Source organism: Habropoda laboriosa, unplaced genomic scaffold, assembly GCF_001263275.1.
Source record: "Habropoda laboriosa isolate 0110345459 unplaced genomic scaffold, ASM126327v1 scaffold172, whole genome shotgun sequence".
Classification (NCBI taxonomy): domain Eukaryota; kingdom Metazoa; phylum Arthropoda; class Insecta; order Hymenoptera; family Apidae; genus Habropoda; species Habropoda laboriosa.
The window spans coordinates 182,968-196,523 of record NW_017100331.1 but is presented as its reverse complement, the minus strand read 5'-3'; the positions used below and the strand labels follow the sequence as shown (position 1 = coordinate 196,523).

General features: G+C 34.5%; 2 protein-coding genes across 3 annotated transcripts in view; one reads left to right on the top strand and one right to left on the bottom strand.

The window, feature by feature from the left end:
* The window catches only part of LOC108574433, a 28,766-nt gene extending 28,687 nt beyond the window's left edge, over window positions 1-79 (top strand). The window contains exon 33 of the mRNA XM_017937024.1: window positions 74-79. Coding sequence (XP_017792513.1) covers window positions 74-79 — 6 coding nt within the window. The remainder of the gene's footprint in view (window positions 1-73) is intronic.
* Window positions 80-2,522: 2,443 nt separating this feature from the next.
* LOC108574446 (aminopeptidase N) overlaps window positions 2,523-13,556 on the bottom strand; it is a 23,053-nt gene continuing 12,019 nt past the window's right edge. Inside the window, exons 3-14 of one of the 2 annotated variants that reach the window (XM_017937038.1) lie at window positions 11,152-11,310; window positions 8,094-8,393; window positions 7,048-7,231; window positions 6,718-6,874; window positions 6,569-6,650; window positions 6,075-6,258; window positions 5,791-5,998; window positions 4,954-5,231; window positions 4,087-4,286; window positions 3,493-3,804; window positions 2,869-2,950; window positions 2,523-2,777 (exon numbers count right to left, since the gene is read on the bottom strand). In XM_017937038.1, the coding sequence (XP_017792527.1) occupies window positions 2,628-2,777; window positions 2,869-2,950; window positions 3,493-3,804; window positions 4,087-4,286; window positions 4,954-5,231; window positions 5,791-5,998; window positions 6,075-6,258; window positions 6,569-6,650; window positions 6,718-6,874; window positions 7,048-7,231; window positions 8,094-8,393; window positions 11,152-11,310 (2,296 nt within the window). In that variant the 3' untranslated portion in view covers window positions 2,523-2,627. The remainder of the gene's footprint in view (window positions 2,778-2,868; window positions 2,951-3,492; window positions 3,805-4,086; window positions 4,287-4,953; window positions 5,232-5,790; window positions 5,999-6,074; window positions 6,259-6,568; window positions 6,651-6,717; window positions 6,875-7,047; window positions 7,232-8,093; window positions 8,394-11,151; window positions 11,311-13,556) is intronic. The other variant, XM_017937037.1, reaches the window with a different exon arrangement.

Sequence of the window (13,556 nt, the reverse complement as noted above, 5' to 3'; positions counted from 1 at the left end):
AATTGAAAAGAAAATAAATATCACATTAATTATTTTCGAATAAATTATAATATGCATATAAAATATCCTGTAGTATTGAATAATCTCTCACGTTTATGTTCTTCGTTTCGTCGGCTACCTATCCTTTTTTTCCTCTTTCTTCTACATATGTTATGTACCCTTGCGATATTGATATACAATAGTAGGTTGTGTTTACAGTCAGTATCTAACAAGGGAAGAACATCCCTAAATGATAATTACTGATTTTGATGAAATTTTGTTTATCGTATGTAGTAGTTCTCAAAGAAACTATTCGGCAGGATTGTTTTTTATGGGTAATTGTTTCCATTGAAGGGGTGAGAATCGCCCTCAGAGATGCGGATAATATGTAAACACATTTGATCTAATATCTCGAAAATTATTAGAGACAGAGGAACGATGTAAATTGACGAATCTTGTATTTTTCAAAAAAAAGTTTGAAAAATAAGAAATAAAAGAAATTATAAACAACTTTGTATTTTTCAAATTTTATCGTTGAAAAATATTTTTCAAACTTTTTTTGGAACATCTAGAGTTTAGGTGTTAATTCTCGGAAGTTTACTTATAAAAAGAAAACTCTTTCGTTTTCATTTTTTTTTTTCTACTGCAATGTGAAAAACTTGTCCACAAAATAGAACAATCTTTAAAGTATTAAGAAGAAAACACGAGCACTGTAAAGTATCGATATTGAAACTAAAAAATTCTCTTTACAATATAAAATTGCTAAAAAAAACAAGGATGTATTGGTAGAAAAGGTTTAGACAAGAAGGTTGTATACCGTTACGTGCACGGTATAACAATGCATTGAGATCCACAATGGGAGGGATATAAAAATTGATACAACTTTATTATACTGAAACCGACATATAATTACAGTCGCATTTTTTAAACGTATAATTGAACACAGTGACGACCTTGTTCTACGAACAAGAAAAGTGCAATGTAGAAAGCTAGTGATTTGCATTTTCACGTTTAATCTTTTAAAAATCTTACCAACGGGGAAGAAACAAAATATATACACGGAATCATTTTTTTCCCCTCTGGAAATTGGAAGAACAAATTTTTTCTCAGTGTTTAGAATACATACGTATTGTGCAGAATAAAAATCGAAAATCAAGATGAAAAGTCTGTAGAGCAGGACCGATCTCCAAGTTGCTCTGTGTGAAGCAATCAGGAGAACATGAGCGAGGAGCGATATTGGAGCAGTAGACCACGCCTACTTGAGCAACGACCATATGGTGGGGGAACACTGTACGAATACTGTAGTGATCGCCCTGTCTATAACAGAGTGAGAACTATGCTTCGAAGATAGACACGTGGTGATAAAGGAATAGTTGATCAAAGCGATACAGCGAGGTCGTAAATTGAAGCATTAAACAACGACACCCATTGATATAGCCACACATCCAGGGCCGTGCGTTATTTGTAAATTGGCATTTAAAATTTCTTCTTACAATTTGTCATTTAAGATATGCGGTATTAAATCTCCGTCGCTTTCTGGCCAACAGTAATTTCCCTATTAGTAAAAATGGAAGAAGCAATTCCGAGTTGACATCGAACGGCTCTGAGCAAGGCTCGAACTCTTTATTTTTTGGCGCTCCGATTACGTGTACTTACTTTGATGTCTGACTGATTTTAAGACCTCGCTATATCGGTTCCACCGATTGTACCCGATGGAACGAAATACCTCAGGGACGTACCAACTAATGCCTACACTCTCACCACTATAGTTGTTCTTCACTCTATTTACGACAGTTGACGTCATTTGCTCCGGCCACTGCTCCCTAGCTCTGTTCGGAGCAAAAAAGAGCGCTCTTGCTGCCTGAGCGGTCCTGCTATAGAGCATTTATCTAATTTTTTTTTACATTTTTTTCTTCGTAACACGACGATTCAAAAATTTTAGTAATCAACTGTATCAACTTGTGGTTATAAAAAATAATGTCACTAATAGTATCGAAAATTAGAATAAAGAAATTTACACGTCACCTATGTTTCGCAACAGAAAGCTGGACAACTGAACCGTCCAGAAAAAAATGAGAATGGCAGCGATTTCTATTCGGTAAATAAATTAATCGAAACATAATTTGAAATACAAAATTAATCACAGGGAATTTCTTAATCTTGCGTTTTAAAAATGAAACGTTATATCGACAGCATGTCTTGAACAAACGAAGACAGAACACTGTTCAAGATCCATCGGAGAGATTTGTCATCCAAATTATCTGTTAAATAATTGGAAGTGTATATTTAAAACGTACAAACTGTATACAATACTTGAATGATGTTGGCGGGAATCGACCTAACCTATCTAAATATTTAAATATTCCATTACACAAAACATTAATGTTCAACGCGTATTTACAAGAACATACAAAAACACTTAATACTCGTTTCGGAAACTTCAAATACAGGCCGCTCTGCGCGGATCACGTTTAATTAGAACGGAAACATGAGCTTGCACTTGCAAGTACACAATGTTCTCGAGCGATCGAATAATGATCGCGAACGTTTTAACATTTCGAGGTAGAACTTTTTGTCCCGAAACAATTTTTAATTGCCTCTTCGAATGTCGACAATTATTTTAATCATATATCCACCGCATTTTACCATTACACGATGTTCCTTTTAAACCAATCGTGTATTGTTGCTTGATTGGCCTCTACCCACCGAAGGTTAGCTTCGGATTGTTCTATCGCTTGTTGCACTGTTCTTGTAGCACTTCCAAATTCTTCTTTATGCTCCTCGGTAAATTCTACCAGCTGCACATACAAACAAAATACACATATTGATGGAATTGAAACATAGCGTATGGCTTTTCTCGTATTCAAAATAACGTTATTCAATACGTACGTCTTTAAACTCGTATTTGGTGTTAATACCTCTCGTGGCTGTTTTTACAATGTTGTTGATAGTTAACAGTGATGAACCAAAACTGAAAGAAAGTGAGGATATAAATTCACTGGTAATTAATACTTGCCCATAAATTGATGTTTAAAAGGCATCAAAGAAAATGGTAAAATGGTGGTTTAAAATTATTAAGAACCTTTGTACGGCATGTAGAAAATTGAAATTAATTTTTAATTGTATTCCTATTCGAAAAGTCTAAATTTGTGGATAAAAGTAAAAAGTGACATTTATAAATTGTAGTCAAGGGGGGAAATGATACCGATATTTATTTTATCTTGCAATAACCTCGAAAAGCCCCGTAAAGGTCACGTTTATATTTTGAAATTATACTTTTAGTTATATACGACAGAACGTTATTCCATTATTTCGACTTATTTTGAGCCACAGAATCTCTCTACGGCTCACGTTATATGGAATCAAATAGATATTAATGACAATTTATTTCATTTTAGTAGATTTTTCACCGAATGGTATTTCAAGTTGTTTTCCATTTTTTTCTCCTAAAATTCCCTGCATTTCGCGAAATACCTCGTGTTTCCAAAACATTCGACGAAGTGAAAAACTTACTATTTTCGAAGTCGCGCCCATTTATTTCTAAAGAAGTCAAACGCCAACGGTTGTCCAATATCGTTTCTAGCAACAGCGCTAAAGACACGACTGCCATCTTGCTTCCTGATTCCCGAATTTTCCGTGATCGTCCAGTCCAAGTAACGACTAAGGAGCCACAATTCTCTGGTGCAACCGAGAGCGCGCAAAAGTAAATCCTTTTCAGAACCAACATTGGTCTCCAGATATCTTCGCCAAGCGAAGTCCCATTCAACTTGTCCACCAACTCGAATAGCCGTACAGTAGACAACCGACTTCAAATTTGGCGAAATTCTGAAAACGTACGAAAGTTACCTTGATAAATGTCATTTCCATAGCATCGTAAATTTCTACAATATCCTATTAACAGCACGGTAAACGACAATATTAGATCGGTGCAAAAAATTTGCTACACCTGTATAGAACTTCATTTCGAATAATTTTTCCGACTTTTCTTAATGAATAGTGTAGTATTTCTATGTAAAGCAATTAAAGTAAAATAAATTTTACAAAAGTATCTTTTTTCCTGTAACTGTTTAAACGATCTGTCCAATATATAACATAACAAAAACTCACGGATTATTTTGGTTTGGATTGGGCGTGTTGCGCCAATTATAAAACTGCTTCAGAGCGTTTTGCACGCAATCCTCGTGGCCAAAGTTACACGCCCAAGTTAACACGTCGATTCGAGTGAAAACCGTCAGTTGAGGATCCCCGGGACTATCCTTGAAGCCAACCTGTTTGTACACGTTGTCCAGCAGTTTCAAAACGTATATCTAAACAGAAAAAAGTATTATGGATCAGTGAAGTACGTTATTTGATTCAAATATACCGTCGTCCAAAAATTTAGACATGCATCGTATCATATGGTATACAAAATTAATGTACAATTAAGGCTTAACACCCTTACCATTGAAATTATTTTAAATTATAAAGTGTATCACAAAAGAAGGTTGTGAAAACATTTTACTTTACTTACCACCAAATCCATAAAACAATAAAAAGTAAGCTCTACTGAGCTCGAATTTTTCAATGGTAATGTCCATTCAGAAGTAAACAATTTCATTTCTCAGAAGTTATGAATTGTCACATGAAAATTTATTTTTTCAAAAATCATGTAGGTTTAATGCAATTGCATATTAAGTAGGCCCTCACGATGAGGGTTTTTAGTTTAATTAATCGATTAATCCAGGTGATCAAGGATTGCTAGTGACTCGAAGTCACGCAGCTATCGAGTGTGATACGATTGATTGTTTGGAAAAAGGCATGATGATGTTTAGGAATAGCAAGCAATCCGACGTTGCATTGCTTTAAGAACGGGAACACTGTTCCCAGAGGATTTGGCCACGTAGTGGAGAAGGCGAGGGTGCTTTCTGGTAAGAGGACTGTGAGAACCTTCGTCGAGTTGAAAAGTAAATAATAAAATTTATAACGCATATTTACTCGGAATTTGTCGTAGTTCGGCATATCGATCAGCATGTCGTCTAGGTAATGCATGGCAGTCAAAGCAGCCTTCCAAGGTAAATACTCAGTCTCGTGTGCTAAATACGACGTGACATCCAACGCAGTGCCGTAATCTAGTCTTCCAGCCCTAGCTAAATTGAGTGCATCGTCTATTAACTGAGCACGATTTATCGTTGAGATATCTCTAAACGAATCTTTCTGCAGTTGCTTGATTATCAGTCTCCAGTTCGTATTGTCGTAGTTGACTCTGTAATATCCTGAAAACAGTTTGTGAAGGAAATGGCTTAAGTTAGTTCTCCGATGTTCCAATTCGTCTTATCTCTTTCACCGAATATTTCACGAAAGTCTTCTAACTTCTGTGACTTTGTGATAAAATTCTGTTTTCAGTACTAAAGACGTGCCCTTTACTTTTACTCTCATACAGGATGTTCTGAGTTTTCCAAACAATAAAGGGAAACATAACGTACAAGTGAAAATACGAAAAAATGATTTGAAAATATGAAAAATATCAAATTTGACTGTACATGTTTGGCTACAAAGTTATAAGCAAATATCGAATGCAACGTGAAATAAACAAGTAACGTCAGATTTATCCGTTAACGAGGAATACGCTCACGAGCCATTCCACGTCAAATTGCACCAGGGTGTCTTAGTTTTTTCCGATCAAACTTTGTCTATATATTCCATGGGTATAAGTAAGATAAAAATGTTATACAAACATAGGTCGTTTGAAGCTTCGTTAAAAAGTTATGACGAAAATACAAAATACAAAACCGGGACACCCGGTATATGCATTCCATACTGCGTTATTCTTACCAGTTTCTTGAATATTAAAGATCACCCATTCCGCAGGATTTAGGTTCATATTTGACAGCGTGATAGATTGCACGGCTGACATCCATTCAGATGGTTGAGTTGTGTTAAAATCTAATTTACTTGCAGATGTATACGTGATCGGTATCCACCACAGTGGATCGAACTGGGATGTAGTTACTATAGTGCCGTTACGAAGTGAGAAACGCTCCTGAAACGAAGGTACAATAAACAGTGGTGCACGAAAGATTCACCGATTCATTATTATCGTTTCATTTGTAACGCACTTGCATCAACATCACCGCGCCAGTTTTATAATTTCGTGTAACTGTGACTACTGGGAAACCGGTCTGCAGAGTCCAAGTGTCCATTATTTCCTTTACCGTTACCCCAGAGTCGAGGACTTTATCCTTGTGCGCTTGCTTCGTCAAAGCATCCCATAGATCATTTTGTTCCGCGCTCTGATACGCCCTGTTACGAAAATATAGATCATGATTTATGAATAATAATTGAAGGATAAGAATATAACGTAGGCTAATAAAAGTAAGCTAAGATAACTGCCACTTTGAAATTGAAATTTTTGATATTGGATGCTTCATTGAAACGCAAACGGTATCCCCCAAAAAGTTATGTTACACTTTAATGAATAATTTCGTCAGAAATGATCGATCGTTCGCATCGTGATTTGGTCAGAAATATAAATAAATTCCACATAAACTACGAAATTTCTTACTACTTTGTTTTGAAATAATTCACATTATCCTTATAGTCAGATACTCACTTTCCATTCAAATAATTCGTCAAACCCTGTTTGAACGAACTTGTAGTAAGGAAATGATCCATCATCCTTATTATAGAAGCACCTGTTCGAACATCAACATCATCGTTTGCTTGTATAACATTATAAATAACTCGAAGTATCGTTAATACCTTTTGCGTAAGAAATGTCGTCGAAAATTTCACTGATTTCATCAGGATGTCCGACTTTGATGGATATCGGATGGGAAGATTCTAACGCGTCCAAACCAAAAACATTTTGCAGGTCGTGAACAACGAATTGCTCAAGAACCTTCCACGTTGGTTCCACCTAGAAAATCAAACCGATGGAATACGCGAAGAAACTTAATAATCCGTTCGAAGCACGTAACAAGACCAGTACAGAAACATTAAACAAGGGAAAATTAAAGAATGCGTATTATATTATTTTATTCGAAATATTCTGATATTATTGTATCTTTTATGTGAGAGTTAGCAACTTACTGCATTCATACCGATGTATTCTACATAACTAGCAAAGCCTTCGTTCAACCAAAGATCTGACCACCAACTTGGAGTTACCAAGTTTCCAAACCATTGATGAGCAAGTTCGTGAGCAATTACAGTGGCTACTCGGTGCTGATTGCTACTGGTTGAAACACCTTCTTGGTACAGCATAGCAGTTTCCCTGAAAATTAAGTGATATCACCTATTAAACATTTTATTTACACAGAATTATACAGGGTGAGTCAGGAAACGTGGTAGAACCGGGCAGAGGGTGATTCTACGTATAAAAATAAACCGGAAATAGAGAATAAAGTTTTTTCCTTGGAAGCCTCGTTTTCGAGAAAATGGAGTTTCAATATCCTATCGAGTGTACGCGTGCACTTGACTATCTCCAGCAGGGCCGTATTTACCATAAGACGCAAGGCGTATTTACCATGAGGCCTCGCTCTCTATGAGGCCATATTTTAAAACGTTACTCGTCACAAACAACGATATACGAAACAGCCTAGTTATAGTTGCAAAATAAAATACCTCTTTTTAAATATTAAACTCATAATATAAAAACAACTTTTAGTTATTAATTTTTTTAATATGAAGGGTCTAGCCGAATAAGCGTGGTAAAAGTGCTCCTAAACCAAATGAAACGTGTGATACGTCAATTGGAAGAGCTTCCTAGGAAAACCATTTCGACAAAGTTTTAGCCCCCTACCCCTATTATTAAGGTAGTTATCGACCTAAACATCACTTTCATTTCATACTTCATTTCTTTCGTTCTATCCGATAAAAAATTATGAAAAAAATCTAAGATACTCTAGCATACTTTTAAAATACACCTGCGATATACGAGCCACTGAGAAGCAAAAGTGACTAACTCCATCAAATTGAATTTATTAATTTTTCTTTACTTACGAAGAGTTCAGCATCAAGCATGTGCTTCGATACTAAAATTGAAAGAATTTCAAAAAGTGGAGTTAGTCATTTTGACTGCTGAGTGGCTCATATGTAATTTATCCATCGTAAAAACTATCGTTGATCCCACTCACCTGCAAGTAATTAGTCCCCAGTTCTCCATAGCTCCTGCAGAAAAGTCAGGTAAAGCGACGGTGTCCATTTTCGGTAAAGGGAACTTGATTTTGAAATAATCCTCGTAGTACTCGAGTATCCTCGGGCCAATATTCAAAGTGTAGCGCGATTGTTCGATAGCCTCGTGACGTGCCCAGACTCTGAAGTTTCCAGATTCGGATTTCAACATCTCGAAGTCGGAAACAATGAAAGCCACCAAGTATGTAGACATGGGTACTGAACGTTCGTAATGGTCCCACACGTACGACGGTAAACCAGGCCTGATCAAAATCAATAAAAGATACTATAAAAGTAATACTATAATAATAGTAAGTATATAGGTATAGGTATATAGGTATAAGTAATAGTAGTATAATAATAGTAAAAAGTAATTTTATAATAAAAGTTATAAAAGTAAACTATACATGTGTTTTAAACATATTTAAAATTTTTAATTTACTCTATCAACCAAAAGTTTCGGACCACTTGCCAATTTACACCAATATTGAATCTGCTACTAATTCTTTACAGAAATTCGAAATTGATGTTGTGGAGATAAGTGACAATTTCAGTGATAAAAAATTCCTAAAATCGCTAACATTTTTCTAGAAATTTTTGTGTATCTTGCAGTACATAGTGGTCAAAAACTTTTGTATGAACTATCCAAAATTATACGGCTCAATTTGGAAAAAAATCTCCAATCACTTTACACCTGGTATACATTTGAAGCTAATATCTCAGACTGCCAGTCAAATCATCTCGTTTAAAAAAACTGAAATTTTCTAATTTTCTATTTTCACTTCTTACCTTACCTAGAAAGAATAAACAATCGTATAATCAATGTTTAACTCGTGTGGAATTTTGTAACGTATAAATATAACCATAATGGAACAAATGGCACTCTGTTGTTCCATCTTCTTTTAATCGCGTAGGAATTTTCTGACAACTTGCGAGTTTTATTACGAGATCTAATGAACACAAATGGTACAAAAACAATTAATTCGAGCGACACATCTCGTACAAACAAATTGATTATATAATTGATGAACGCAGTCTTTACTGTGGTTCTAGAAATTACCTCTAACTTCAATTTGCGCAAATAAGAGGAGTGTTACATCCGTCTTATGTTAAATTGCCAGTTATGTACGCGCTTAATGTGTTTTGTCAAGAAGATATCGTGTAATTACCAGTTGAAAAAATTGTTTATACGGCCGGTTAGATTTGAAAAATTGGTTCAATGCGTTACCAACATTCTTCAAAATAATATTCTTTAAAGTAAAATAAAAAAATGTATAGAAATTGTATTTCTGTAATATCTTTGATACACGCTTCAATTTTAAATATCACTGATGTTAATTCAGCATTTGATAAGATTTGAGATATCGACAGTGTACCAAAAGTATCTATAGAACTAAGCAAGTGTTTTTAAAGAGTACACATAACCCCTTAACGTATGATTTCTTTTCTGACTTTGCATCTAAGCGTCAGCCATTTAATATTTTAGTACTGTATCAGGTAATAAAAGCTGATTTGTTACAGATTGATTACATTTAGTAATCCTTAGTATTGCGAATTAAAACGAATATTAGGATTACAATGAATTTTTCTCACTAACATAACTATTTTTCTCACATTTTGATTAGAATTTCTGCCACGAGTCTGACACGTTGGTATAGGCTAAAGAAACACTATTTTGATATTCTTAAAATTGAATTAAAAATTGAAAATGTTAAATTGGACATGAAAGTTAGTAACGAATCATATCGAACGAGACAATTTTGTTAACTCTGCAATAAGAGTATCATTAACGTAACTACGGCAATATACTATAAATGACTGAAGTCATTTTGAACTTACTAAAGTTTCAAAAGATTTAAAATTGAGAAACCTTAAAGACTTTTATGATAGTAATATACAATTACTGTAGTTTCATATTCAAAAGTGTATTGAAAATATAAAATATTTATAAATTTTTTAGTTTTAAATAACATGATTTAATTATGTTTCATCAAAGTTATTGTTTAGATAGAATTGACCTATCTAATCATATTGAGAAATTTTAAATATTTCTATTGTTTTAAAAAATATGTAGAATAGTTAAAGACGAAGAAATAAATATGAAAATAAAAATAAACACTAAACTTACGTGTTTCGAAATTTCATATCGAAGAGATTTGAAGTGAAACGTGTATTTTCATTAAGAAAGCATTTCCGTTAAGCAAAAGGGAGCGAAAGGTATGTTTTCCTTTATCTCGCAGAATCTCATGTTAATAAAGTATTGAAGTGTAAACAGAAAATTACCATATTCATGAACTATTAATTAAATATGTACATACAAAATAAACTCCAAGCACATTGTACACTTGTTACCTACAAGTTACAAGTTACTACCTGTGTATGTTAAAAGAACTTATACCAGTATCAAATTTCAAAGTATAAATTTATACGAATTAATTCTCAAATTTGACTGTTTAAACCAAAAATATTCGAAAATTCAATCAAATTTAACAAAATATTAATACTCATCTGTAGCATAGAAATCAATAATATAGAAGAGTATAGAAAATTTTGTAAATTAAAACAAAATATATTTTAATATTTTTAAATATAAGGAGATGGAAATATCTTTCATTCCAACGCTACTCTCGAGTATCCTCGAACCCGATTGCGTTCTCATTTTCGTAAACAACTTTCTAATTTGAAGAGAAATGGGCTTTGAACGTAACGCGAGAAAAGAAGAAATCCACATATTGCCAACGTTCCTCTTGAAATTAGGAAAATATTCGAAGAAGCGAAGAACGTAAGCAATTGACTGACAGAAGAAAAGAAAACAATGGGTAACAGGGTTAATTTCATAAAACGGTCTAAACGATCTATTTTTATTCCACAGTTGACCCGACTACTGCGAGAACGCTCGAGGATCTGCAAGTAAGTAGTCAAGGCAACGTCAATTTATGAAATACTCGAACCGTATCGCGTGTCGTATGAAATCGTTGCCTCTCCGCAGGCGTAAATACTACAAGAGACCTAATCACTCACACTGGCATAGGCTCCCCCTTTCTAGGCATGTTCGAGATGGACGTCATGTTCTTCGGCCGCGCGATGCTGATCTGGAATCTGGCTTTCAGTGCTGGCTCGTCGAAGCATGGAAAAGCACGTCGTGCATCTGTTGGCTGGAATTGCGTCGTCGCGATCCATCTGCAATACAAAACGCAGGAATAATTTACAGCAGGATAACTATTAAGTAAACGCCCGTTAGATGCAACGAGTACAGCTGTCAAGGGAAGTTCATGACTCATGATAAAATATTAGGTCATCCTGAAAGTTTCCGCGATTTTAAACCGTTCATTTTGAAAAAAAAACGTAACTTCGTTGAAACTGAATATTTTAATTTGAAATAATTTTGATTATGTTCGATACATTTTTGCCAATGTATCACAAGAGCAATAATTCCGTGTATGTAAAAATTCGAGTCTCTAAGTCTGAGAGTTTGAGAGAACGAAAGATACCAAATGAATTTGCCCGATCCAAACCTAGTTTACCCCCGAAAATTACGGAGGTAATTTGCTAAGTTTCTTAAGACCAGGTACCATTGTCACTGTATTGTCGTACAATAACGAATTGGAGGTTGTCTATCAAAAACTGGGGGTACAGCAACCGAGTTTTGTCAACAGAAGAAGCTCTATCCTTTTGCATGAGAACGCCAGATCGCAGAACTATAGAAAAATTACACCAATTGGATGTTGAAGTTCTACCTTATTCCTCTGATTTATCTCCAACCGATTTTCACCTTTTCCGCTCTACTGACAATTTCCTTACGCAAAAACTCTGCTTTGAAACTATGCGTTTATCTACTCGGTAGAACCGAATCGTAACACTGGAGGCCATTTCAAAGGTATGCCATTATACCAACTGCATGAGCTACTACGATCGCTATGTCTGTAGTAAGAAAGAACATTTGACTGTAATTCATGCTCGCTTCAATTTTGACGAACTCTTCTCGCTTGGAAAAATCCACCGTGTTGATTGTCGCTTATTTTCCGGTTTCTAATACTAAATCCCTTACGTCACCTGTTACCATGCTGGATACTGTATTAGTCTAACCTTGGTAACATTTTCTTGCACCAATATGAATGTTGGGAAATGTCGAAAGTACACTGCCATTCGTAAGTATTAGGACACCCATTTTCAACGAGAAAAAATGCTACGCGAGAACAGTGAATCCTCTTATTACTCAAATGCATAACCCTAATAAGTTATTACCCTAAGACAATAAGTCACCCCTAAAATATTTCCCACTCATTCTGGGACACCCTGTATATCTATCAGTCGTCAGAAATTGACATCGAAGCATTAATTGTAAGATCAAATTTAATATATTTATTTTAAGAACAATTTGCATCTTAACGAATCAGCTATTAGCTAGAACTGTCGTTTAATGAAGCAGTTTAACCTTAGTACGAAAATTAAGTCAATTTGACCCAAAATAAAGTCACCGATTCTCTTTTCTCTGTTATGAAATGTATCACATGGACTGAAACTTTTTCACATCCTTAAATATCTAATAAACATTGTTCATCTTTACAAAAAAGAACAACATTTGTACGATTCTTTTAATAGAAACTAATTATATATTTCATGTACATTTATAGAATTTATGGGTCACTTTGATCCAACAGATGCAGTAAGTGGGTTTGGTGATTGTGACTTTGATGATCTTTTGTTATACTTCTTCTGTTGCATATTCTCTTGTCACGGACGCAATATATTCTTTTGTTTTCCGTAATACAACCATCACGAGTTCAGTTCTAGTCTTCTAAAGATCGGTGCAGCACGTTATTCTTTACACTCGAAATAGCTTCATAATATAATTTGATTTTCTACAATGGCATGCCAACAAACGGTATGTATTTGCAACACCTATTTTTATTTCTAGTAGTACTTGTAATTCGATAAACAACAAAATTTATAGTATTATAGGTGAAGATATGTTTGACGATGTGACTGATATAGAAGAAGTTTGTGTAAAAGGGACAGAAGTAGGTGAAGAAAGTTCAGATTTCGAAGAAAGTTTAGACAGCCTTCCTTTAAACGAACGCAATAATTCTAGATACTATAAACCAAGAGACAACTCTAAATTATGGCGTGCTCATGCAATATCTCCAAGTGGCTGAACGCGAAAGGGAGACATTTTATCGCCGCGCCTGAGAATCGGCAAGGCAAGCGGCAATATTTCATATTACATAATCTCAATATAATATTAAAACTATATCATACGAGTACAATAAATTATTACGATATTAAATCTGATCGTTAAATGAACTGAGTTGTATTTTTTTATACTCATCTCTTGTAAATATACGATATTAGGTCAATTTGATCGAAATTTGCTTATTCGTGAAAATTTAAAAATTTAATTTAATTTAAATTTAAAAATTTAACCC